Source organism: Phoca vitulina, unplaced genomic scaffold (genome assembly GCF_004348235.1).
Source record: "Phoca vitulina isolate PV1807 unplaced genomic scaffold, GSC_HSeal_1.0 scaffold9, whole genome shotgun sequence".
Taxonomy (NCBI): domain Eukaryota; kingdom Metazoa; phylum Chordata; class Mammalia; order Carnivora; family Phocidae; genus Phoca; species Phoca vitulina.
The window spans coordinates 19,253,603-19,280,561 of NW_022589712.1; the positions used below are offsets into that span (position 1 = coordinate 19,253,603).

At 38.4% G+C, this 26,959-nt stretch overlaps 1 protein-coding gene across 1 annotated transcript in view; it reads right to left on the reverse strand.

Annotated features, from left to right (window-relative positions):
• Positions 1-25,980, reverse strand: part of ADGB (androglobin) — a 156,310-nt gene extending 130,330 nt beyond the window's left edge. Inside the window, 2 exon segments of the mRNA XM_032407707.1 lie at positions 663-825; positions 25,854-25,980. Of these exon segments, the coding sequence (XP_032263598.1) occupies positions 663-825; positions 25,854-25,927 (237 nt within the window). The 5' untranslated portion in view covers positions 25,928-25,980.
• Positions 25,981-26,959: the final 979 nt, after the last annotated feature.

The window sequence follows — 26,959 nt, forward strand, 5'->3', positions numbered from 1 at the left end:
ACAAAGGCAATCCCAACATCTAGTCAAAATGATCAAAGAATGAGTCCCTGAACAATAGACTGAAGTTTCCAAGAGCCACGCTAGACTTCTGGGGTTGCCTCATGTCGTTTTTTTTTTTTTTTTTCCCTTACAAATATTAATCCAGTTATTTTAAGGTCCCTTATCTGACAATTCCAAAATCAGAGTCATCTGTGGATCTATTTCTATTATTTAATTTTTCCTCTTGTTTTTCAGCCACTTAGTCTTTTTTCTTTTCAGGTGTGGTAAATTTTGATTGTATGATATATGTTGCATATAAAAATGTACATGAGTGCTAGGTAATGATGTTTTCCTCCGGAGAGGAGGATTTCATTCCTTTCTGGCAGGCAAAGTACAAAATGAACTTGACCCTGTCAACACTGGGTCTCAGGATTTGGTAGGATTGGTGTAGGTTTGGTTTTCCCTTACTCAGTACAGCCATGTTGGGGTACAAACAGAAAGGATGGAGTTTCTGAGTTCTTTCACCTTGGTATACCCTAAATTCCGATCTCTTGTCATAGCATCATGAAATATTTTCTCAGTTATTTAGCTTCCAAGCTGTTGCTTTCTACTCATTTGCTCATTTGCTTCTATTATAAAATTTAAGACTAAGATGAACTCTAGTCACACTCAAGCAGACTTACAAATAGAGGGCTTTTTCCTGTTTTGTCCTTTTCTTTTCCACCTTTGCCTGCGTCCCACTTCTCTGCGTTTATGTCAGCCTCGCTCCATTCTGGCCAGATTGGGAATTTCCCCTTCTTCTGCTCAACGGAACTAGGTTGCACATTACTGCCAAAGTAGTACTGCCTAGAGACAGAGCAGGGAGGTGGGTTAGTTGTAAGTCAAATCTCTGAGGTAAAATATTAGATTCATTGCATGGTATAAATTTAATGATCTTGTCAGCAGTCACGTTAAAGGCATTTTTCGATAGTCTTACCGGTAGCCAGACAGCTTCCACAGGTTAGGGTTCAAAAAACTAAAATACCCAAAGAGATTATTTCATAAATTTTGAGCCTTAGGCCCTACTTACTAATGCAGGACATTCATCACAAACACATAAAATGCCATGAAGGGGAATATTTATATACAATTCATGCTTAAAATCCTTTACACGTATAATATTAATGGCTTTTTGAAGATCAGTACAAATATAATTTTGACTTTTCCCAGTATAAGAGTGCTATGTGATCATTATTTTAAAATAAATTTTTTTTAAATTACATAAGTAGGAGAGACATGCCTGCTCCATTAACATTGTCAACGACTGTCCATTCTGTAAGACTAATGCAAGGATATACGTTTCTTCTTCAAAAATAACGTCATTCAGCATATTACAGGCTGTTTCTTTCCATTTATCAGTATACTGCAAATAGTTCCTATGTCAATGAGAATTTATCTAAATACAAATTTAATGATTCCATACTGTTCCATTGTATAAATACACTTCCTTTTGTTTAATTAAGTTTCTATATTTAAAAATTTGAAGGTTTTGATTTAAAAATTTTTTCACTATTATATATTTTTTTAAGACTTTATTTATTTATTTGGCACAGAGAAAGAGAGAGAGCACTAGCAGGAGAGAGGCAGAGGGAGAGGGAGAAGCAGACTCCCCACCTGAGCAGGGAGCCCAACACGGGGCTCAATCCCAGGACCCCAGGATCATGACCTGAGCTGAAGGCACACTATTAACCGACTGAGCCACCCAGGCGCCCCTTTTTCACTATTATAAACAAGACTTTGGTAGCTTTCCTTATTGACAAATCTTTGCATACACTATTAATTCTTTCCTTAGGATAGGTTTTAATAAGAGTACTTACAGTACCCAAATACATGCATATTTAAAATTTGTGATATATTTTCACTAATTATCTACAGAGAAGTTGGACTTGTTTTCTACACTCATTATTAACATATTACAATTTCATATCTCTAAACCTTGACTTTTACCTTTTCTTTATTATTATGTTTTAAAGTCTAATTTAATTTTTTTTAATTAATTTATTTATTTGAGAGAGAGCACACGCGTGCGCATGAGCCCATGCGCACCAGTGTCTTGTTTAATTTTTCAAGTTTTAACTATGAGTGACTGGACCCCTGCTCTAGACCCTGGGATAAGCAGTGAACAAACCAGACTAAGATCTCTACCTTTATAGAGTTCATATTCTAGTGGGAGGAGATATAAATCACAGCATAAATTAAGTAAAATATATAGTGCATTAGAAAGTGAAAAATGCTAGGAGGAAATATAAAATAGGAAGGGGGAACTGAAGTGTTAAGGTACACAATTTTTAATATAGTGGTTAAGGAAAGCACTCCATAATAGGGTAATAGTTAAGTCAATAGTGAAAGAACATAAAGGATCGAGCTATGTGGATCTGTGGAAAGACTGTTCTGGAAACAGGGAACGGCAAGTACAAACAGAAAGGCAGAGTCTTCCAGATGCAGAGAGCATCCTGGCTTATTTGAAGAATAAAGATATCAGTGAGGCTGAGGGAAAGTAAAAGGAGATAATTGCAGAGAGGTGACAGGAGATACAGAGATTATAAAGGTGATCTAAGCCAAAGGAAGGACATTGGTTTCCCTGGGTGAGAAGGGAAGCCACAGGAGAGTTTTGAGCAGGAAAGTTTGTAATCATTCATTCTTGCTGCTATGTTGAGAAAAGGCCAAAGGAAACGAGAGAGAATTTAGAAGACGCTGAAATAACAGGTAAAAGCTAATGGTGATTTGGACCAGGTTGTTAACAGTAGAGGCAGCAAGAGAGTCCCCTGTTTTTAAGAGAAAGCCAATAGATTGAATTGATGTTTCCTGTAAGACAGAAGACAATGGGATTGGGCAAAACTGAGGTAAGAAGTAAAGCAGCGTTTCACTTCCGAATGAACTGTGTTTTAAATGTTTATCACATGTTTACGGAGATGTTGAATAGTTCAGCATAGGATTCTGAGGCTTTGGGAAAAAGAATTAGTCTAAAAGTGAAAATCTGAGTCATCAGCATTTAGATGATATTAAAGTCTTAAGACTGGATTAAATCACCAAGAAAATGACCATACCTAAGGAATAGACACTCGCAGGAAGACTATTCAAGATACCTAACAACCGGTAAGGAAGGAGCATTGACCAATCCTCAAAGACCTCTAGTTATGCGAGACATTATTTACTTTGAGTAGTGGGATCAGGGATATGAGGTCCTCAGGGTAGGTCAGGGGCTCAGGGCAGGAGGCAGAAATGTCTGGGGCTCAAGGTTATTGGTAAGGTTATTGTTAAGGCTACTCAACAATCAACATTAAAATATTTCAATATTCTAACCATCAGTACAGCTGTGTAGCTGCCCTGATACTCCATGTGAAGAGTCAGAAAGAGTAGGAAGAAAACTGAGAAAAGCAGTCTGTGAGTGTGGTGGACAGGATAATGCATCTTCTCCCGCCACCCCCCACCTCCGCCAATATATCCACACCCTAATCTCAGAACTGGGGGATATGTTACCTTCCATGGCAAGTGAGGGTTTGTAGACAACTTTAAGTATTTGAGATGGGAGCTTATCCTGGATTGTCTGCATGGGTTCAATGCAGTCATAAGTGTTCTCAAAAGTAGAAGAAGGAGACAGAAGTCATCAGAGGGAGATTTGACTCCAGAAGATTGAATAGAAAAATGCAAAACTGCTGGTTCTGAAGACAGAAGGAGGAGGCCACATGCCAAAGAGACTGAGCAGCTTCTCGAAGCTGAAAAAGGCAAGGAAATGGATTCTCTCCGTGAGCCTCTAGAGAGGAACGCAGCCCTGCTGGTACCTTCGTGTTAGCTCAGTGAGACCCATTTTGGACTTTGGACCTCGAGAATTGCACAATAACAGTTTTGTACTGTTTAAGCCACTAAGTTTGTGGTATTTTATGATAGCAGTGTTAGGAAACAGTGACAGGAATAAAACAGTAGAGGGTTATGCTTTGGAAGTCAAGTAAAACATTTTTTTTAAGTTAGAGAATGCACAGCAGATCCAAATGCTGCAATAGATCAACAGAATGAAATAGTAACAAATAAATGTTGAATTTAGCAACAAGAAGGTGAAAGGTCTCTCTCAAATTTCACCTTCTGGGGCCGGGGGTGGAGGGACTCTCTCGAACACCCTATCTAGTATGGCTACCTCTCTGCATCCTTTTATACTGCTTCATTTTTATAGCACTTGGCAGTTCTCTCACTAATCCTTCAGTGCTTGTGTGTTTCCACAGGTAGGCTTTGTAAGTTTCACAGGAGTAGGATCAGTGGGTTTTTTGTTCACTCCGTCTATCTCCAGCAATTGAAACAGTGCCAGGGTAACATAGGAAATCGGTCTCCTGTCTCTCTGTCATCTATTTACATGAAATGAAAAAATGAATATCTTTACGTACTATTTCTATCATTTCTAATTAGAACTGTTTCAAGGTTTTGGGGCGCCTGAGTGGTTCAATTGTTAAGCGTCTGCCTTCGGCTCAGGTCATGAATCCAGGGTCCTGGGATTGAGCCCCGCATCGGGCTCCCTGCTCCAGGGGAAGCCTGCTTCTCCCTCTCCCACTCCCCCTGCTTGTGTTCCCTCTCTCTGTGTGTCTCTCTCTGTCAAATAAATAAATAAAATCTTTAAAAATAAATAAAAATAAATAAAACCCTTTTGTTAAAAAAAAAAAAAAAAGAACTGTTTCAAGGTTTTACGTATAGGTAGAGATTGATCAGATGGCTCACCAGTCCTGTTTCTCATTCCCTACATTTCCCAATCCTTTGCAATTTGGCTGGTACTTTGTGGTGGTGTTTTGGACAATAGTATGTATGGGAATATGTTGTGTCCTACCTCTAAGCTCATAAAACATCCTACGAGATACTTGTCAGCATGCTCAATCCTTCAGAGATTTTAGGAAATGCTAATTGATGTGGTTTTGGAATATAGGTGAGGCTTGGTGAGGTGAGGTCCAGAGCTGATGACCAAGAAAGAATTCTTGAGACGTCTTTGGTGCAAAATGGTGGTTTATTAAAGCACGGGGACAGGACCCGTGGGCAGAAAGAGCTGCCACAGCAGGGTTGTGAGGGATGGCTGATTGTATACTATGGGGTTGGGGAAGGGAAAGGAAGGGGACGTTTCAAAAGGATTTTCATATGTTAAAGAAGACTCACAGGATACCTCAGGCCTTGCCATTGCCAAGTTAAGGTTGTTTTTCCCTCTAGCAAGGCATTAACATGAAGATAGTTGGGAGCTTCCTGGAGGAACATAACACTGCCCACTTCAAGTATCTGTCAATGGGCTGCAGGTTATAAGGACATTTAATTGTATCTGCACTTCCTTCTGGAAGCTAGGTTATTGATAGAAATGCTTTGTGCTTATAGATTGCTAAGACATTTGTAAACTGAGGGAGACTCAGGAGACTCAGCCTTGCAGGATTGTGATCTCTGTTTTTCCTTTCCTTAGCTTCGGGGCAGCCAGGAGTGCCTGAGGAATGTCACATATATCCCATCTGGGGAAGGGGGGGTTGTGGGGTGTCAGCTTCTGCTTTGTCCTCAGCTTGCCTTTTGTTCCCTCATCAGTAATGCCACAAGATGGAAGGAGCCAAAAATCCTTATTTAGCACATGCAAAGCCACTACTAAACTCCCGATCAAACTCTAGTATAAATGAGAAATATCCTTTGTTGTGTGATTTGGGGGTTGTGTGATCTTGTAGCTAGCACTGATTACTTCCTACTTGCTTTTTTGATAGTCTAGCTAGCACTGGTTGTTAACGCTGACAAATTTAAAGGTTATAATTCTTTTTTTAGGGTTTGGATTTCTTCTTTTCTATCTTTAATCATTATAAACATACACATGGTAAATTACTTATAGATTATTTTTCTACTATCTTAAATCTTTGAAACTTGATTCTTCTTTGTTGTTGTGATTTCTGCCTTTTTAAAAATATATTCTCATGTTTTAGGACACTTTTATTATGAGCCCATCCTTATCAGGGTTTTCTTTTCCACAGATCCCCCTTTCCCCAAGGCAATCGGTATTGAAAGAATGGTTTTTCAATGTTAATATGGAATTTTCTTTCTTTCAGAGATCCCAAATAAAGAAGCCACCCAGGAACCCATAGGTACTTTAAAATCAGATCTCGAACCTACTAAGTCTCAATCCCAAGGTTTCCATTTCTCAAGGAAGGTTTTTTATTTTTCAGTGGGACACTAAGCATAGAAAATCTAACTTTCTTATAATCTAAAATTATAAAGCAGGTTTTCTTATTCACCTTTTTAAAAAGAATTAGGGGTGCCTGGGTGGCTCAGTTGGTTAAGCGACTGCCTTCGGCTCAGGTCATGATCCTGGAGTCCCTGGATCGAGTCCCGCATCGGGCTCCCTGCTGGGCAGGGAGTCTGCTTCTCGCTCTGACCCTCCCCCCTCTCATGTGCTCTCTCTCTCATTCTCTCTCTCTCAAATAAATAAATAAAATCTTTAAAAATAATAAAAAATAAATAAAAATAAAAAGAATTAAACTTTTGGAAAGTCATGCCTTTATCCAAGGTTGGAACACTCCCTTTCCTCATTTGTCCTATATATATTAAAACAAAAGACTCTGCTTTCGTAAGATGGCTAAACCTTCCCTAGGAAAGCTACAGCCTCAGTTTAGAGTTAAAACATTCTGACTTTCAGTTCCCTCCTCGTTTCTGGATCCTGAAGATTTTTATTTCTTTAGGTAGGCACTTGTAGGTATTATTCTTTTTATCTTAATCCACTATCTTGCTGGAAAAGAAAGTCTAAGAATATATCCATCGTAAAGGAGTATTTCTAAGCAGCATGTAAGAAAAGATGACAGAAAGGTGACTAGAATAGTTTTCGGAAGAAAGGGAATTTTTCATAATATTAATAGAAAAATCAAGGCATAAAATAGCCCACTACCATACCTCTGTTTTATTGGGGGTTGGTACAACTGTAGAGATTAAAAGAAATTCGTGACTTTGTATCCATCAAAATCATGATAAAATTTAACTCATTCGGGAAGCTCAGTCTCTTAAAAGCTGTTCTTCTAACAGGAAGATCTAATTTCTTTTTTTTTTAATTCTTTTTTTTTTAAGATTTTATTTATTTGCGAGAGAGAGAATGAGAGAGAGAGAGCATGAGAGGGAGGAGGGTCAGAGGGAGAAGCAGACTCCCCGCTGAGCAGGGAACCCGATGCGGGACTCGATCCCGGGACTCCAGGATCATGACCTGAGCGGAAGGCAGCCGCCTAACCAACGGAGCCACCCAGGCACCCGGGAAGATCTAATTTCTTTAAAAAAAAATAAAGGCTCTGCTAAGATTATGTTTTGCTCTCCTTTTCATTCTGTCAAGCCTAAGTAAATATTCTGGCTCCCTCCCTAAAGCTATTAAGCTTTATCACTAATTGGCCTACCTTCCTTGTAACATATCAAATTTGATTTTATCTATATTGAAGATCACTTTAAAAAGACTCTCATTTGAGGATTCTTATATCAGCCCAATAGCTCACCTATATGTTACACACACAATATAAACATCGTCAAATATAGCCCAATGTCAAATACACTGTAGACCTCAAAAGATCACGCACGAATATGTTGCTTTTGAAACGGTTAGCACAGTATGCCTTTGACGCTCGCTGCCAGAACGTGCCTACGGCTATAGCATAGCGGAGACCCGTAACCACTCCAAGCACATTATTCCTGGTTCCATCAATTCTGAGAACAAGCTAATCTTTAAACACAGAAGTAGCTCAGGACTTTTGAAGATTTAGGAACTGGTAATACTGGGAAATAAATGTTGCCAAATTCTAGAAAACTCATATGTGCAAAGAAATCAAACCTACACACTAAAATATCAGGGGGGTACCCAGACTTATGTTATTCACATAGCAATATACCCAAGTACTAGCTAATGATTCAATCCATTAAAATTACAAGTTGTATAAAAGATTTGAAAGATAACTATATCCTCAAAATATATGGCTAAACACTCCCTTCTACACAGTGAGTCTAAATATGCTATGGAGATAGAGGAAGTCTCACTGACATTTTTAGGAGAGGCTAGAAATCTGTAGACAAACATATTTATGGAAATTTATTATTTTAAAAAAACGTCACGTCAATGAGGAATGTTTATCACATAAAGCCTGTACATTCAAAATGCCAAATGATATTTTACAGGAAAATGATGTTTGGAGGGAGAAAAAAAATTCCACAGAACCAGACAACAGGCTGATTTCCAGAGCGGATATATAAAATGTAAAGGTACTCCTGGGGAAAAGAGAAGCAACGGCAGAAAGGAAGCAAATTTATAACACCAGGTCAAGTTGGACAGAATAGTCTGACATGAAAATGATATATTAAGTAAGCAACAGATACAAAAGTGTTAAGATGATTATATATAATATATAATATATGTAATTGATAGATATATTAATTATATATATAGTTGTGATTGCAATGAATCGATCATGATTAAAAGCCATTGAAAAATGTGAATGAGTGTTTGCAGAGGCAGGAAGTGGGCAAAATGGGTGAAGGTGGTCAAAAGGTATAAACTTCCAATTATAAAATAACTAAGTCATGAGGATGCAATGTACAGCATGACGACTATAGTTAATAATACTGTATCGCATATTTGAAAGTTGCTAAGAGAGCAGATCTTAAAAATTCTCATCACAAGAAAAAAATTTTGTAACTATGTATGGTGATGGATGTTAACCAGACTTAACCGTGGTGATCATTTCTCAAACTATGTATGGTGATGGATGTTAACCAGACTTAACTGTGGTGACCATTTCTGTGGTGATACAAATATCAAATCAGTGTGCTGTACACCTGAGCTAATATAATACTATATGTAAATTATATCTCAGTTAAAAAAAGAAGTCAATGTACTAATTACAGAAAGAACCTCTAGGGGAGCATAGGGAGTTGAGATAGTATAATCTACAAGTAGGTACTAGAATTAGATTTGAGCAGTGGTAGTCCAAGCTTAAAAATCTGTAAGTCCATTTTGGAAAAGAAGCTAATTTTACCCTGTAAATGTCAAGAGACCAGAAATAGGCTTCATAAATGAGAAAGTGGCTAGAGTTACTCATGAGCTCCTAGCTTTGAACTAAGGCTCTCCCTATAGTTCATGGCCTAACAGACAATGTGCCACTTCCCTGTGATTCTATGAGGAAATAGGCTGGCTAAGAGGGAAAAAATGGGAACGCGGGTGGCCTCTACCACAGTGGGTGTGGCATCAGGGATAGCACTTCCCACACAGGGGAAAAGCCTTCAACCTCCCAATGCTAAAACGTGGGTGGGGGGCAGGGTAATATAAAAATACACTTACTAATCAGAAAAGATTCTGTTTTTATATTGGAACGGTGTGCTAGAGATGCTAGCATGTTGGTCCCTCAGTCATTTAGTAACTGAATTGTGGATAGGTCCCAGGGTTTTCAGAGAGGTCAGAGTTCAAAAGGAGAGAGAGAGTCCTCAGAAACCTCAAAACAGCAGCTATTTGCCAACTGACAAGGAAATATTTCAATATTGTTAACAACCGTCCTGTCCTTTTCAGTAGTGTATCACAACTGATGTCACAATGGGTAGGGAGTGACTCATTCTGGAAAACCATCCAAACCACATGGCAAAGAACAGTATACGTGAGTTTAAAATTTCTACAAAATATGAACTAAAAAACTAACATTAAAAAGGAAAAAAACAAATTTAAAATTACAAAGGACAGTCAGTAAATAAATTAAAAAAAGAAAAGAAAAGAATGTAGCAAACTTATAAGGTTTTTAAATGTTTAGAAATACTGAAAAGATAAAGGAGGGAAAGTTCCGCCTTGCAACAAGTACGGAAAGATATTAAGCAAACAAACAAAGACAAGATCAATAGGAACAAAGAGATATTGATTGGAAAATTTTAGCAATGACAACTTCAGCTGTTGAAAGAATACACTAAATAAAGCCGAAGAAAGGAGAGGACTAGTGATTTAGAAGGTAGAATTTTTATTTTTTTAAAATTCTTTTTTAAAGATTTTTATTTATTTATTGAGAGAGAGAATGAGAGACAGAGAGCATGAGAGGGAGGAGGGTCAGAGGGAGAAGCAGACTCCCTGCCGAGCAGGGAGCCCGATGCGGGACTCGATCCCGGGACTCCAGGATCATGACCTGAGCCGAAGGCAGTCGCTTAACCAACTGAGCCACCCAGGCGCCCCAAGAAGGTAGAATTTTTAAAATCAAGTATTGGAAACAGACTCTTAACTACAGAGAGCGAAGTGATGGTTACCAAAGGGGAGGTAGGTGGGTCGGGGGATGGGCTAAATAGGTGATGGGGTTGAAGGAGGGCACTTGTGATGAGCACAGGGTGCTGTACAGAAGTGTGGAATCACCATACTGTACACCTGAAACTAACATTACACTGTATGTTAATTGAATGGGATTCAAATAAAAGCTTAAAAAAATAAAATAAAGTATTCGTATAGATAAAGAGATAGAAAATGTGAACTAAGCAAATGGATAGATTGAAAAACTCCAGTGTATGCCTAAAAGAAGGCCCAGACAGATAATATAGTTAAAATGGGGGTGGGGAGAAATATCTGGAAATATAACTGCTGAAAAATGTTCAGAATTGATGGAAGAAAGTACATCAAGCAATAGCAAAGGATAAATGGGAGGTCAGGGGGTGGAAATCTGCATCTAGATGTATCAACTAAAACTGCAGAAAATTATGAAAATTAAAATCTATACACTGAAAGAAATGACAACTTACTTAAATATAAAAACAACCAAATTGACAGCAATAACAGTCACGGTAAAGGAAGGAAGTGATACCATCAAAGCTGAGGTAAAATAACTGTTGATCTTGAAATTAAGATCCAATTAAACTCTTATTTAAAAGTGAGGTAGACGGGGCGCCTGGGTGGCTCAGTCGTGAAGCATCTGCCTTTGGCTTAGGTCATGATCCCAGGGTCCTGGGATCGAGCCCCGCATCCAGCTCCCCGCTCTGCGGGAAGCCTGCTTCTCCCTCTCCCATTCCCCCTGCTTGTGTTCCCTCTCTCGCTGTGTCTCTCTCTGTCAAATAAATAAATAAAATCTTTAAAAAAATAAAAATAAATAAAAATAAAAGTGAGGTAGAAACATTTATCTTAAATTATATAAAAACATTAAAATTGTGAGTTTACCACAATAGATTCCTATAAAAATATTGACTGAAGGATTTATCTCAGGAAAAAAGGAAATGAACTCAGATTGAAAGTGTGGACTACAAATAGCAATGGTAAACAAATGAATCAATACAACATTTTGGTAAAATTCTAAAAAGTATTTCCTACTAACAAATAATGATAACAATAACTTTGTGTTTTTAAAAGCTATCAAAAATAAATGAGATGGGAGAGGGAGTTCTGATGGACACTAGTGTGACTGTTTTTTCTTTAGGAATAATGCTGAGTAACTGTAAACTATATAGGAAAGTATTTGAAGATAAATGTGTTTTAAAAAAACAAGGATTGTCTTAGTCAGTTTGGGCTGCTATAATACCATATACATAATACCACGGACTGTGTGGCTTATGAACAACAGAAATTTATTCCTCACAGTTCTGGAAGCCAGAAGTCTGACATCAAGGTGCCAGGATGGTCAAGTTCTAATGAGAGACTTCCTCTGGGTTGCAGATGGCCAAGTCCTCATTGTGTCCTCACAGAGTGGAAAGAGAGCTAGAGAGCTCTCTGTCCTCTTCTTTAAAAAAAAGAAAAAAAGATCTATTTATTTATTTGAGAGAGAGTGCATGAGTGGCGGGATGGGCAGAGGGAGAGAGAGAATCTTCAAGCGACTCCCCACTGAACACGGAGCCCCACACGGGCCTCGATCCCACAACCCATGAGATCATGACCTGAGACAAAATCAAGAGTCAGATGCGTAACTAAGTGAGTCACCCAGTTGCCCCTCTCTCTGTCCTCTTCTTAAAAGGACGCTAATCCCACTCATGAGAGCATCACACTCACAGACCTCATTACCTCTCAAATACCCCATGTCCAACACCATTACATTTGGATTAGAGTTTCAATATACAAATTTTAGGGTAAACATTCAGTCCATTGCAAAGACACTTCAAGAAATAAATCATAAAACTTCCAACTGAGAAAGAACAGAAAGAGTGGACTTGACATTAGGGCACAACTCAGTGTAAACTCTGCCTTAGGTAGACAGGACATTGAGAATGCAGAATTCTTTTAGTGAAGATCAAATCAACCAATCTGTCTGGAGACTAAGACATTTTAGAAAAATACTGTTTCAGAATGAAAAGGAATCTCACTCAACCAACAGTTCACTTATTTTTAACTAACATTTATTGAACACCTGCTCTGTGACAAGCACTGTGCTAGATGATAGGGTTACAGACTCATAAATACATGTCTCTGCTCTTGAGTTTATTTTGGAATTCAAACAGGTAAACAGATGATGTCAATATAATGTAGTATATGCAGAGATGGAAGCATTCACAGATGGCATTGTGCCCAGTGTAAGGCAATTAGGAAAAACTTCCTGCGATAAATAGCATCTGAGTTGTTTCGAAGGATAACGAGAAATTTTCCAGGTTGTAAAAGCAGAAAGGGCATCAGTAAGAAAAGAGAATAGCATAAGAGACAGCACAGAGGAAAGAAACAGCAGAGTGGGTGCAGAGAACTATGAGCTTTTCAGCACTGCATGAGCAAATACCATAAAGCAGTGGGGGAAATTAGGTTGGAAAGAAATACAAGGTAAGCAGGGAGGCAGCTCCCCACTGAGGGTCTTGCTGATGAGCTTGGCCCTTATTTTCTAGATAGTGTTGACTTTGCCCATTGTACAAAGATGAACATTTTATTCTTAGATATATATTAAGTAACGTTTACCCATAATGGGCCATCGATTTAAAATAGGAAGCTTGGGGAACACTCAAGTTTCAATACAACTCAAAAATGAACACAAAGATAATAATTATGAAAATGTGACTTAAAATAATCCTCATCACATCTGTAAGTTACATTCTTTTAATTAAAAGTCTTATAACAAAACGTCTCTACTACATCAAAAACCAATATTTAAGAAGATAATATATACTGGCAATTATGTATAATTTGGGATTTCACTTTTAGGGAAAGAATTGTATCCATATTTGCAATATATTATTTGTGGATATATATTTGTAAAAACTGCTTCAAACCCTCCCATCTTAATATTTAGAAATAAAATGTAAGATTTAGGTAATAAACCTAAGAGATGCCATGTTCATTTCAGTTGCAATAACAGGGACTGAATTTATCCTCCCACCTAACGCAACCAAAAACCTGAGCAAAACACATGAAACTGGTTTTCAGACAGACATCAAGTGATGAAAGATGGTGATTTTGAAAAGATAGGAGCCAAATGAGGTGAGCCTTATAACTGCCTCAGCTTACGGTTGTGAGAGAGCTTGGGGCTGCAGTGCAGGGAGAGGTCATCCAGGCATATCTCAGCAGATTCCTTGAGTAGAGGAGCAGGAGGTGAGAGTCTGGGGGAGACCATAGCAGCTAGAGTTTGCAGGACAGACACCAGAAAAAAGAGCTTCCCAGAAAACTACTGAGATCTTCAGAGGGTTACCCATTCCATATATATATATTTTTTAAGATATTTATTTATTTATTTGACAGAGAGAGAGGGAACAAAAGCAGAGGGAGTGGGAGAGGGAGAAGCAGGCTTCTCCCCTGAGCAGGGAGCCTGATGCGGGGCTTGATCTCAGGACCCTGGGATCATGACCTGAGCTGAAGGCAGACACTTAACGACTGAGCCACCCAGGCGCCCCTCCATATATATTTTAGTATGAGTTTTTCCATTTCTGCAAAAAACAAAATCACTGATATTTTAATAGGAATTGCATTTAATCTGTAGATTGCTTTGGGTAGTAATGACACTAAAATGTCATTAAGTCTTTCAGTCTACGAACATGGGATGTGTTTCTATTTTTTTATGCCTTTAATTTCTTTTAGCAATGTTGTGTAGTTTTCATTGTACAAGTCTTTCACCTCCTTGGTTAGGTTAGTTCCTAAGTATTTTATTCTTCTTGGTGCTATTGTAAATATTGCTTTTGTCATTTTCTTTTCAGGTTATTCATTGTTCATGTATAGAAATGCAACAGATTTTCATGTGTGAAATCTGTGAAAACAGATTTTTGTGAACTTTGTATCCTGCTACTTTGATGAATTTATTTATTCTAAAAGGTTTTTTGTGGCATCTTTAGCATTTTCTACATGTAAGATCATACCATCTGCAAACAGAATTCTACTTTCTCCTTTACAATTTGGATTATTTTCTTTTCTTGCCTAATTGCTCTGGCTAGAACTTTTAGTCCTATGTTGAACAGAAATGGTTAAGGTGAGCACCCTTGTCTTGTTCCTTATCGTAGAAGAAATGCTTTTAGCCTTTCATCATTGAGTATGATATCCTCCATGGGCTTTTCATATACGGTTTTATTATGTTGAGGTACTTTCCTTCTGTTCTTAGTTTGTTGAGTGTTTTTATCATGAAAGGGCAATGAATTTTGTCAAATGCTTTTTCCTAATTAATGGAGATAATTGTGTGGGTTTTATCTTTATTCTGTTTATATGGTATATCATATTGATTTTTTTCATGTGTTAAACCATCCTTGCATTCCAAGAATAAATCCCACTTGGCTGTGGTGTATATTCTTCTCACTACATCGCTGAATTCTGTTTGCAACAATATGTTGTGTTAAAAAAAAAACAAAACTCTAGTAGCTGGAGAAAAAAAAAAGACACATATTACATGCAGAGGAACAAAGTAAAAGGAAAAACAGCAAATTTCTCTTAAAAACAATGTAAGTGAATGGGAAATATCTTTTAAAAAATTAAAAGGAAAAAAATCTGTCAAGCTAGAATTCTACACCTAGCAAAAATATTTCTAAAAAGTGAAAGTGAGATAAACACTTTTTTCCTGACATAAAGAGCTGAAAGCATTCATCAGCAGAAAACCCTTAGCACAATAAAAAAATAAAAGAAGGCCTTTAAGCAAAAGAAAAAAAATGATACCAGATGGAAAATCAATAAGGCTGCAGAAGATACAGTATACAGAGCTCTATCCAATATAGAACAATATCCATCAAAATTGACCTAATTGACATTTATAGAACATTTCATCACAACAGGATGCACATTCTTTTCAAGAACACACATTATATTTATGAAGATAGACCACAATCTAAGACACAGAATGTCTCAACAAATTTAAAAGAATTCAAATTATAAAAAGTAATCATCCCTAACCAATGGAATTACACTAGAAATCACTAAGAAAAAAATCTGGAAAATTCTAAGATATTTAGAATTTAAACAAAACACTTATGATTAATCAATATGTTAAAGAAGAAATAAAAAAATAAGTTAGAAAGTATTTGAACTGAATAAAAATGAAGAAAACATTAAAATTTACAGAATGCTACTAAAGCAGTACATAAGGGAGAAATGATAGCACAAAATCCCTATATCAGGAAAGAGTCAAAGTCTCAATATATTCAGTTTCTACATTAAACTGGTAAAATCTAAAGTAAATAGAGCAAGGAAATTAAGATTAGATCAGATCAACAGAAATAGAAAATGGAAAAATGATAGAGAAAAATCAATGAATCCAAAATCCAGTTCTTTGAGATCATCAAAATTAATCAAACTCTGGTCAGATTGATCAGGAATATAAGATGGAAGACACAAACTACCAATATCAGAAGTCAAAGTGGGGACATCACTACTGATTCTAGACATTAAAAGGAGAATAAAGAAATATTACAAACAACTCTAAGTCCATATATGCAATAACTTAGATGAAATGGAACAATTCCTTGAAGGATATAAACTAAGAATAACTCACTAAAGAATTGACAGGTTGGATTAGAGATACTGAATATCCCTGTGTCTATTAAAGAAAGTAAATTTATCATTAAAAACTTCCCTACAAAGAAAAGTCCAGGTCCAAACAGCTTCACTGGTGAAGTGTCCAGGTCCAAATGGCTTCACTGGTAAAGTCTACTAAATATTCAAGGAAGAAATAATACCAATTCTACACTACCTGCTAGCAACAACATGGAAGAATATGAAAATAAAATAAATATAATGAATGAAAAAAACATACAAAGAGTATGCATGATTCCATTTATATAAAACTCTAGGAAAATGAAAACTGATCTATAGTGACAGAACACAAAAGAGGGGTTGCCTGGACACTGGCATGAGGAAGGGACAGAAGGTAGGGATCACCAAGAAATCACAGAAACCTTTTTGAATGGTAAATCTGTTCATTGTCTTAATCATGTTGATGTTTTCATGTGTGTAGATGTACTTCAGAACTTATCAACACATATCCTTTAAATACATGGAATTTACTGTATGTCAGAATTACATCAATAAACCTTTTTTGGGGTGCCTGGCTGGCTCAGTTGGTTAAGTGTCTGCCTTTGGCTCAGGTCATGATCCCAGGGTACTGGGATCGAGCCCCATGTCAGGCTCCCTGCTCAGTGAGGAGTCTGTTTCTCCCTCTTTCTCTGCCCCTCTCCACACTTGTGCTCTCTCCCTCTCTCTCCCAAATAAATAAATAATTTTTTTTTTTTAATTTAAAAAATAAACCTGTTTTTAAAAAAAAAGAAAAAGAGGGGTGCCTGGATGGCTCAGTGCATTAAGCACCCAACTCTTGATCTCAGCTCAGGTCTTGATCTCAGAAATAAAAAGAAAACAAGCCTGGGGATTATAAAAGGCAAATTAAGGAAATTCCAAACAACATACTGTGATAGCAATATTTTCTGTTCCTAGAGTCATAATACATAGTAAAATTAAATCCACATTGTATGGTATATTTGATTACTGAGTTATGTGCAATAAAATATATTTTGTCTACATATTTTGTCTCTCATGTATACCTATTCCTGGTAAATTAAATACGCTGAATAATTTGGAATAGGGAAGAAGTCAAAACTATCTTTATATATAATGAAAGTAGTCCATAATTGTATTAAAATGTATTTTATAATCCAATTATTAATAAAACATGAATAAATAATTTTTTAAAACTTAAAAACACATTAATCACATACCTTGCAAAGATGACAAAATGATTTTTTAAAAATTCTTAAATCAATTAAGAAGATTAAATAACACAATAGAAAATGTCTAAGAGTTGAAAACCTTCAAAGAAAACTTTAGCTTGTACAAAGTCATTAGAGACTTTTAAGCAAAAAAAAGAAAAAGAAAATCAGAAGCTGATTTACATATACACAGTTCTATATGTGCTTTAATTAGATTATTTTCACTGTGGGGATTAAAACTTCAACACAATGAGGGTTTGGAATTTTGCCATTGTTTTCTTCAAGCATGCTGCTCAGAGTAAAGACACGATTTTATTCATAGTGGGAGGCAGTTTATTTGTCCACTGTGCAATCAGCATGCGTTCTTAAGTAGTGTCAGCTAATACCCTGAAGGAATTAGAATATGAACAGAATTACACAATTGACTTAATTTGGGTTGGGGCATTCTGAGCCGTACTCTTCAGAAACCTCACATATGTAAGGAAATAAATTGCGATCTTAAAAAATTCTCAATTAAAAATAGTTAAAGCCAGGTTGTCGTGCTGACCTTTTATTCCCTTGGTTTTATTAAAATTAAATAATTGGACACTTAATTTTAAAAGTTCACCATTTATCTGTTTTTTTCAATACATTGTGCTTGAGTAAATACGAAGATCGGTAAGACTCGGTTTCTGTTCTCAAATAACTTAAAATTAGTGAGAATCAATACACACAGTATGAAAACTGCAAAGGCAAAAGTGAAAGGGCTTAAAAAAGTTAAAAACCATGTGCTTTATCAGCACAGAAGAGGGGGAAAATGGTTTCCAACTTAGCAAATCGATGATGGCTGCAAGGAAAAGCAGGTCTTAAGATATTCATAGAATGGCAGGGTAGGCTGAAAGCAATTATAAGCAGAGAAAAGAGGATGGGGAAAGGCACAGAGGCAGAAAAGTGGAAGAATGTCCATTGTATGTTAGTGTTGGGTTGGTAACAGAGAATAGGAGGGAGTCAGGGTGGGCTATGGCCCTGCCAACCAGCTCACGTGCTTTCTCTCTCTCTCTCTCTTTTCCTTCCTCCCTTCCTTCTTTCTTTCTTTTGTAAAGCAGGAACATCCTACTAGTGGAATAGTGTGTTGAGAAGATTACTAACTGTACTGCATATAAAGAAGAAGATTGGAAAGAGACTGAATGAAGAAAGCAAGGAAGTTGGAATGCTTTCTCAGTGCTTCTATCTGGAGTTATTAAAAGCCCCAAACTAGAAAATGACAGGGAAGAAAAGGAAGGGTGAGCCAGGCTAGAGAAGCAATTTGAAGGTAAAATCAAAAGAACATAGAGACCAACTGGATGCGATGGGCGGACAGGGGAAAGTCAAGCATGACTGAACTTCGGAGTGTCAGCGAGGATGGTAGTAAGATTCTTTAAAATGAACCACGCGGGAAATACGTATATTTGGGAGAAAAAAATGACCTCCATTTTGGACATATTTAACTTGGAGCAGTAGAGCACCTCCAAGTGGATTTGTCCACTTGAACTTGAGCTCAATTACATGATAAGGACCACAGATGCTAATTTAGTCCACTTTAATCAGCAATGACTGTTTTAGATGATCAAAAGGGAGATAAGAGTGTCAATGAGAGGAGAAGTGAGTAAGACCACTGCAGAATGACTTAGGCAGGCCATGATTAATGATCAAGGCAGGGGAAGGCCAGGGAGAAAAGAGACGTCTGGGAAAGGGCAAGAGAGGTGAGATTCAGCCGGAGAGCCACATGCTTCCCTGTGAGGCCGCTGAACTCTCTGGAGAGACAGGAGGAGCTAGGAGAGCAGAAGGAGAGGCCTCTGAGTCCGCTTCTCCGGCCCCAAGTCAAAGTACCCAGGCCACTAGGACCTTAGGCTTCTGCCATTTCCCAGGATCTGACACCTTCCAGCAGCAAAGCTGCTATTTATAAAGAGCAAGCACAAAACATGTTTGTTTAGTTTTTTTTTTACTGCAACTCCAGCTAGTTTCCTCATGACCTCATTCTTTGTCGATGGTGCAAACCAGTCCTTAAGTCCTCCTGGACTTTGACCCAGAGTGAAGCAAACATGGGGCTGATTCATTCATTATAACAGTACGTAGAAAGGGCCCTGTTGGCCGTGTGTGCCGTACCGCCTTCACCTGTGACCTTGACTTTACCTGCTTACACTCTCACTGTGTTTCTGGCTCGTACCTGGGACCAAAGCAAGCAAAACAACTCAACAGTTCCGGCTTCCCCTCCTTTTGCCTCCAGATCTACAAGGTTTTACGAGCTGGAGACTTTCTCACTAATTTATAACTAACCTCGATAGGTTTCCTCCCCTCAGATTCAGTAGGTACCTCCTCCAAATACCCTCCTAAGCAGTTGCGCTCAGAAACAAATGCTGCAGAGAGTCTGAAGATGAAGAGAACAGAGAGGCTCTGGGCTGACCTGGCCTCTGAGAGTCTCCAACGGAGGCCGTGGATGGCAGCCACGACCCCGAAGAAATGAGCGTGGAAAAGGCACGCTGATTTTTTTAAGAACTACAACCAGAGTAATATATGTAAGTCTGATATTCATCCTATCAGAAGGATGGCATAAAAATAATTACAAAATACTTGGACCACCTCATTTGTTTCGACACCAGCAAAAACAAAAAACAAACAAAAAACCCCCATTCAAAATAGAAGTATGTTTGCTTTAAACACGTGGCATGTGTGAATGCAGCCCTACGAATTAGCAGAGTTGCAGCCCCGAACTTGGAATTAATTAGCCTGGACCTATCCTGAAAAGGAATGTTAACACAATTTCAAAGCACCTACTTAGACACTTCTTAGGACAACATATGGGTACCTTTGTTGAGGGTGATAGTGATATTTCTATCCGATCTTTCACATTACACAGAACATACCAAACTATACAACTCATATTGAAGACTTATTTTTAATGTCCTAGATACACTTTTTTAGTCATTTTATCTCACACCAAGTAGTATAATCAGTTTATAGATTATGTAATCCCTTGAATTAAATAACCTGTGACCTGGAAATGTCAAAGAAATATTAAAGTCAATTAAAATATTTTTAAATCATCACCTTTGATAAATGCAGTATTAGTTTGCACATCTCGAAGCATTAGCCACAGTGCTACTAGTTTCAAAGTACACATCTGATTATGTTTTTAGGGAACAATGAAATACAAATTCCATGAGTTTATAAACTTAAATCTTTTTAAGGTAACTTCTACTTCTCTAATAATGTTACTAAGTCAACTTTAGAGGGAACCATTTCTTCTCCAAAACTAAACAAACTAAAAATTGGGTGATCTTAAAAAAAAAAAAAAAAAAAAAAAGATTTCACTGCCAGAGATGATTCTTAAACAGTATCAAATCTTAATAAATTCTTAAATGCTCAGATTAGGTTTATTTTAAAGGGAGAGCCAGAGGCATACCCCAGGACGAATGCGGAACTTCCATCTTCATTAAGCAGAAATTTGGGGCTGAGATTTTATATTTAAAGATATGCAACAGACATTTACATAATGCCCTGGGGTGCGCCAAGGGTTACCCTGTGTTCGGGGGTATGACCGACAGGCCCTCTTCCCTCTGGGTTCTCGAAGCCTCACTCTGGTTCTGACCCAGAAGGCTTTATGACCAAGCCATCAGAAATTTGTCATATAATTTTATTTACACTTTTCTCTTGTCTTTTCAGACAGGGTGGCATCATTACCTGGACATTACAACAAATATTACCACTGCAACTGAAGATCAGAAATTTGGCTTTTGTGGTCTTTGACCACAAAATTGCCTTACAGATCAGCTCTGCACCCATCTTTAAAAATGTCCCTTACTGGGGCAACTGGGTGGCTCAGTCGGTTAAGCGTCTGCCTTCGGCTCAGGTCATGATCTCAGGGTCCTGGGATCGAGCCCCATATCGGGCTCCCTGCTCGGCGGGGAGTCTGCTTCTCTCTCTCCCTCTGCCCCTTCCCCTGTTCATGCTCTCTCTCTCTCAAATAAATAAAATCTTTAAAAAAATAAAAACAACAAAAATGTCCCTCACTAGTAGCTGGAGGGGAGGTGGGTGGGGGAAAGGGATAATTGGGTGATGGGTACTAAGGAGGGCACCTGATGTCAGGAGCTCTGGGTGTTATATGCAACTGATGAATCACTAAATTCTACCTCTGAAACTAATTTAAAAAAATGTCCCTCACTATCATCGAGAGTTCCCCTTTAACAATGTCCCTCACGGTCATCGAGAGCTCCCCAAATCAGGTATTCCCCATTACCTCAGAACACCACTCATTTCTTGCTACTATGATTCTTAATCCACATAAAGTCCATGCAGACAATTGTTGAATTATTCTTCATAAATCATCATTTTAATATAGAAACACATCTCTGTTTTCCCTTACAGTTCAAATCCCTTAATAAAGTTTAAATCCCTGAATCTGTCCCTCTCATTCTGCTGCATATTCATTTTAGATGCTTTGGGGGCCAGTCCATTCAGACGCAGACTCTACACCAGCCATCTGGTTGGCTTTCTATGCCGTACACAGCCCCATAGCCTGCCCTGACCAGCTCACTAACCTGTGCCTTCTGAATTGGGGATTGGCTGGTCGAGGAGTGAGGACAGACCAGCTCCGGTTGGAAGTGATCTTTCTCTCCTCTCCCTCATAGAGCCATCACTATAGGACTCTCATGATGTCTCTCATCTAATCCCATGCCAACATCTGGCTCCTTCAATTATTTCCAACAAGTACTCCCTGACCAATGTGGCATCATCATATACTTCCTAGTTACTTCTCTGTGAATCTTAGGGGATGTTTTTCCTCCCAAATCACATATCCCTGGAGAGAAGGTACCATGTTTCACAATTCCTTGTCCTCTCAGACCTACCAGTGACTTGGGCATGAGAAATACTCATTGAACAGTTGAGAAATGGACATAAAGAATAAGCTTTCCTCTAAGGAAGCTTCTGTCACAGGAGCTAACCTTTTAAATTTGTTAATTGACCTTAGTCGCTAGGGTGCAGAGAGGTCATCTGGGGAAATCACAAAACTCAGTGTGAAACCTGCTGGCTCTCTTACCTTTGCCTTCCTGTGTGGAGCTGTGAGCACAGGACATGGTGCCATAGGGCACCTTCCGACTCTTTTATGGGGAATTTCTTCCCTGATCTCTGAAGGTGGAAGAACATATTATCTACCAACCACTGTGGCATGTTTTCATTTAATCTGCTCTCCCTCTTGAACCTCTGATAACCAAGAACCCACTTAATTTAATCCTCAGTAAGATATATATTCTTCTATTTTATGTTGCTTTTATAACACTGATCACAATTCGGCTTTTGTAATAGTCCTGTTTTCAAATTTTCATATGGACTGATATGTTGTTCTTTTTTGAGAAGTCTACAAAATATTTAGATGTGCGTTTCAGTCAGTAAGGTTAGATTATTGAGCATTATGAAACAGATTTCATTCTCTTCTGGGAAGAGGGTTAATGATATTTCATCATCATTAAGAATCTAGAAGGTTGCATAATTCTTGTTAGTTTAACAGATTATCTATTTGTTTGAGCTTGGTTTGAATGTGCTATGGGAACTGAAACAAAATTTTGTTTATTATAAACACCAAATTGTGTCTCTATCTCAAACTGCCCATTAAAGTTCCAAATAGTTTGGTGTTTAAAAGTGTAAGCTTTAACACTTCTAATAACTACTAATACTTAAAAGGCATACTTTCTTTTCTTTCTTTTAAGTTAGCCATGATCTACACAAAGGCTTATATTTAGTACTTCCAAGAAAATCAAAGTTTTGACTTAGTGTCACTATAAATCCTTCTAATAGCATCTAACTAATGAAAGTATCTTTGACTTGCCTATTAGTTTTCAAATTGATTAAGTTAGACTGGTTTATAATTTCTAATTATCACTAGATATTTGATAATGAAAGTTAAAATTTGTGACAGTTGTTATGACAATTATTGTTCCTGAAAATAGAATTTTAAAAAGATAACTTCTACCGGAAAAATGACTTAAATTGAAGTGTTAAATACTTAACTGTAACAAAATTCCCTCACCCACTGTGGACACAGTGAAGTTCTTTTAAAAATCTGATGAAGTCATGCAAGTTTGGAGCTGGAGGGAAAAATAAAGCAGAAAAGGAAGGACAGAGGGTGTTGGGTCTTTAATTAGGTGGTTCTTCATTTAAAGAAGAAAAACACTGAAAGTCAGAATAGAAAAATGACATGTCCAATATCACAAAAAATAAGTGCCAGAATGAACCCTATAAAAGAGATTCCATCCTTCCTGAGACAGGAAAATAGACAAATGATAACAGGTGAATCTAATGTAAAGACTGACAACTCAGTTACCTGGCATAACTTTTCTTGGTGATTCAAAGTCATATTGATGTGTGAATTTGGTCAGAGCTGGACATAGATGACTCTGCTTTCTCAGTTGTAACATCTCAGTTTTTGTACTTTGCCATCAGCAGATCAGATTAGAAAGGGAAGGAGAACCAGGCTTTAATCCAATTCAGAAGAAATGGAAACCAAGCTAGGTCACTAAACTATGAGCTCACTTAATCAACAAGTGGAAATGCTCAGTATTGGCCACCACTCTAGGCAAGAGCCAGACTTGGTATTTGTCCCCATTAGGACACATAATTTAGGGAATAAAAGAGATATGCTGGAGATTGCTATTTTCAAGGCTCTGAAGACCCTTTCTCTCATTTCCATATCTAGGACCATGTTAGAGTTGGTTGCATTTATTGGATGTGTAACCATAAGTTACAGTAAAATGATATAGAAAAGCTTACTGTAAATGTCCCCAGCCTATTTCAAGTGACAATTACACTGAAGGCTTGATAGACTTTGATCCCTAGGCCCCATGCTGGGTGACACCTTACCTTTTGATGATGACTTAGCCTGGTACCTATGATTAAATTTTCAGTAAACATTTTGGAGGGAGACTTGATTTATAATAAACTTCACATTTTATCATATAATGCTAAAGCAAAATCTAATGGTTTGATGTTTAATGCTCAATAGTTTCTAGCAAAGCCTAGATATTGTATAACTATTTGCCTTTACTCTTCTATTTTCATAAATAGACACATACAGTTTTATTGATATAATTTCAACTCAAATATTTTCTGGAAGAAATGAACATGTTGGAAATAATGTTATCATCTCAAAAAGAAATGGGAAGTACTCATGAGGAAAGAGTTACAATCTTAACAGCAAGCACCTTGTCTCTCTCATGTGATGCAACCATCACTGGCCCAGGCCATGAACTGTAATTTATGGTATCTGGTTTGGTCAGTTTTTTTTTTTTCTTCCCATGGGAGTTAACAATCTCATCTCTTTCAGGATATAAACTCTTTAAAGTCAAAGATTTCCCCCAAAGCTCCTTAAGAGTTGTGAGTCTTCAACGTGCATTAATTATAACCATCATTGACTAAGGTTTTTTTTTTTTTAATATTCAAAAATTCTGTTGCAACCCTGTTATAATCTCTTATTTAATTACTGTCATTCATTCATTAAATAAGCATTTTTGAGTGTCTGCTATGTACAATCCAAGAATCACTTGATTCAATAGTGTATAAAATAAAAAAGAAGTTCTGTCCTTATGGAACTTACATTCTATCAGGAAGATATATAAATAAATATAATTTTTAAAAAGTAAAATATATAGTATGTTAAATGAATAAAAATTTCAAGAAAAATAAAGCAGCAAAAGAAAATAGGGAGGGATTTTTTTGGCTTTCACAAGAAAATAGGGGTTGTGATTTTAAACCAGTTGGCCAAAGAAGCTGACACAAGAAAATGACATTTAGGTACACACCTAAAGGAGGTGAGGGAGAAAACCATATAAAAATCTGGGGGAAGAACTTTCCAGCAGTGGAAATAGCAAGTACAAAGGCTCTGAGGTCGGAACAACACAGGGGTGTTCCAGGGAGTGGAGAGGAGACTACTATGTGAACAAGGTGGTAAAGTTAGAAGGGTAATAGGGGTCTGATCCTATAGGGCCTTGTAAGACTTGGACCTAGAAGAATGGAAATCATTAGTAAATGTTGAAATGACCAGACTTACAAGATCTTGTTAAAATCACTTAAATATGTAATATAGTGCCTGGAATTTAAGTTAATAAAATGAATGGATTATCTGCTAGGTAGCTGGAAGCCTGCTTATGAACAAAGGCAGAACTGGAAACTAGAGAATCAGGAACATGGGGGTGCGTGTAGGAAAGGAGTTACACCAGTAACATGAACTATGTATTTATATAGTTTTAACTTTTTAAAATTATTTTACTTCTGATGTCATCTGATAAAAGTTCTTTAGTTGTTGGACGAGGCCGATAGAAACTAGGGACTCGCCATTAAGCATTGAGGTCAAAGTTCTTTCTGTCTCTCTAGTCTGTGTCTGTCTCTCTCTGTCATTATTGGGGCCAGGAAGATGTGACCCTAACTGGACATCCTTTGAGCTCTGCCTCCTTCGTCAGGCAGCTGCACCCCAGGACGTGCCTGGATGGGCTATGAAGGAGGGAGGGGCGGGAAGAGTGGGAGTTTCACCGAGGGAAACCAGAAGTGCAGCTGGGCACCTGAGGCAGGGAAACCAGGGGCTCTGGGAAGGGGGCGAATGGAGGCAGGCATGGGGAAGGAACGGGAACAAGAACCTCCCAAAAAAGAGAAGCTGCGAGGAGGCCAGTCCCACTCCCGCCCTGGCAGAGCTTGCTGCCGGGAAGAAGCCCCATTTCCAGTGGTAAGGCCAAGGGTTAGGCCAGGGGTGGGACGGGCAGGCAGAGGTCCCTTACTCTTTAGATTTATCCGATCCGTGCGCCGAGTTGATACGATGCACCTCTTTCTTTTTGGTTTGTTTGGAGGCCATGGTAGAGGCGGCCCCGGACCCCAAGTGTGCACAGAGCTGTGAGCGAGGAGCTGGCTCCGGGACGCGCTCCGCGACGCTGTTGTCAAGGAGACGGCGGCCGTAGGGCCGCAGCCGAGGGGCGGGTCCCCCGCGGCTCTAGCGCCGCGGCTCTGGGGGCGGCGACTGGGGACGCCCGAGCGGCGAGCTCGGGTCTCCACGCCCAGGTGGTCTAGGGGTTGGGTGTCGGGCGGAATCCCGGGGCCCGGCAGCTCTGAGAAACTGCAGCTCTGTCAGGTCCACTCTACCTGGCTGCGCTCTTCAGTTATTTGAAGACGGCTTAGGATGCGATGTCGCCTCTCCCCAGGTCTTCTTTCAGTTGTAACTAAGGAGGCAATATGGACGCTCTGAATTTCCTAATGGCTTGAAAAGGGCGGGTCCAGAAGAATAGAGTGGGTGCGGGGGGATCCCTGCACGGAAGGCAAGATCATGTCACCCTTGTTGCTCAAGTTTAGCTAAAAATGAATGAAGTCTGTGATGAAAAAGTCCAGTGTCTCCGTTGTTCATGTAAAAGAATGAATCCCAGTCACAGAGTCGAGAGGCCCCGGATACACTCACTTGGGAAGGCACAGGAGCCAGAAGAAACAGAGCCAAGCAAACCAAGACCTGTTAAGGTTCAAGCCTAATGCTCAGCCAGTCCATGGCGGTATTTATTAGTTGCCTTGGGCAAGTTTTTCCTTTTGAGCTTCATTTACTCATTTGTAAACAGGAGGTGCTCATATCTAACTCACGGTTCTCTCCCGAAGATAAATATGTATGTAAAATGCACACAATGAAAGCATGGCAAATAGGGGGCCCCTGTTTCTGAGATGAAGCTTAAATGCCAGCAAGGAGCAGGGAGATGCCCTGAATGAATGAAGCCCCGCGATGCTTAGACTGGAAACACTTTAAAACTTATTATAACAAAGCAAAATATTGTGTGGGCCCAAAACAACCTCCCTATAGTGAGATCTGACCATGCACAGACCTGAGGTTTAGAACCCCTGTCACGCTCCT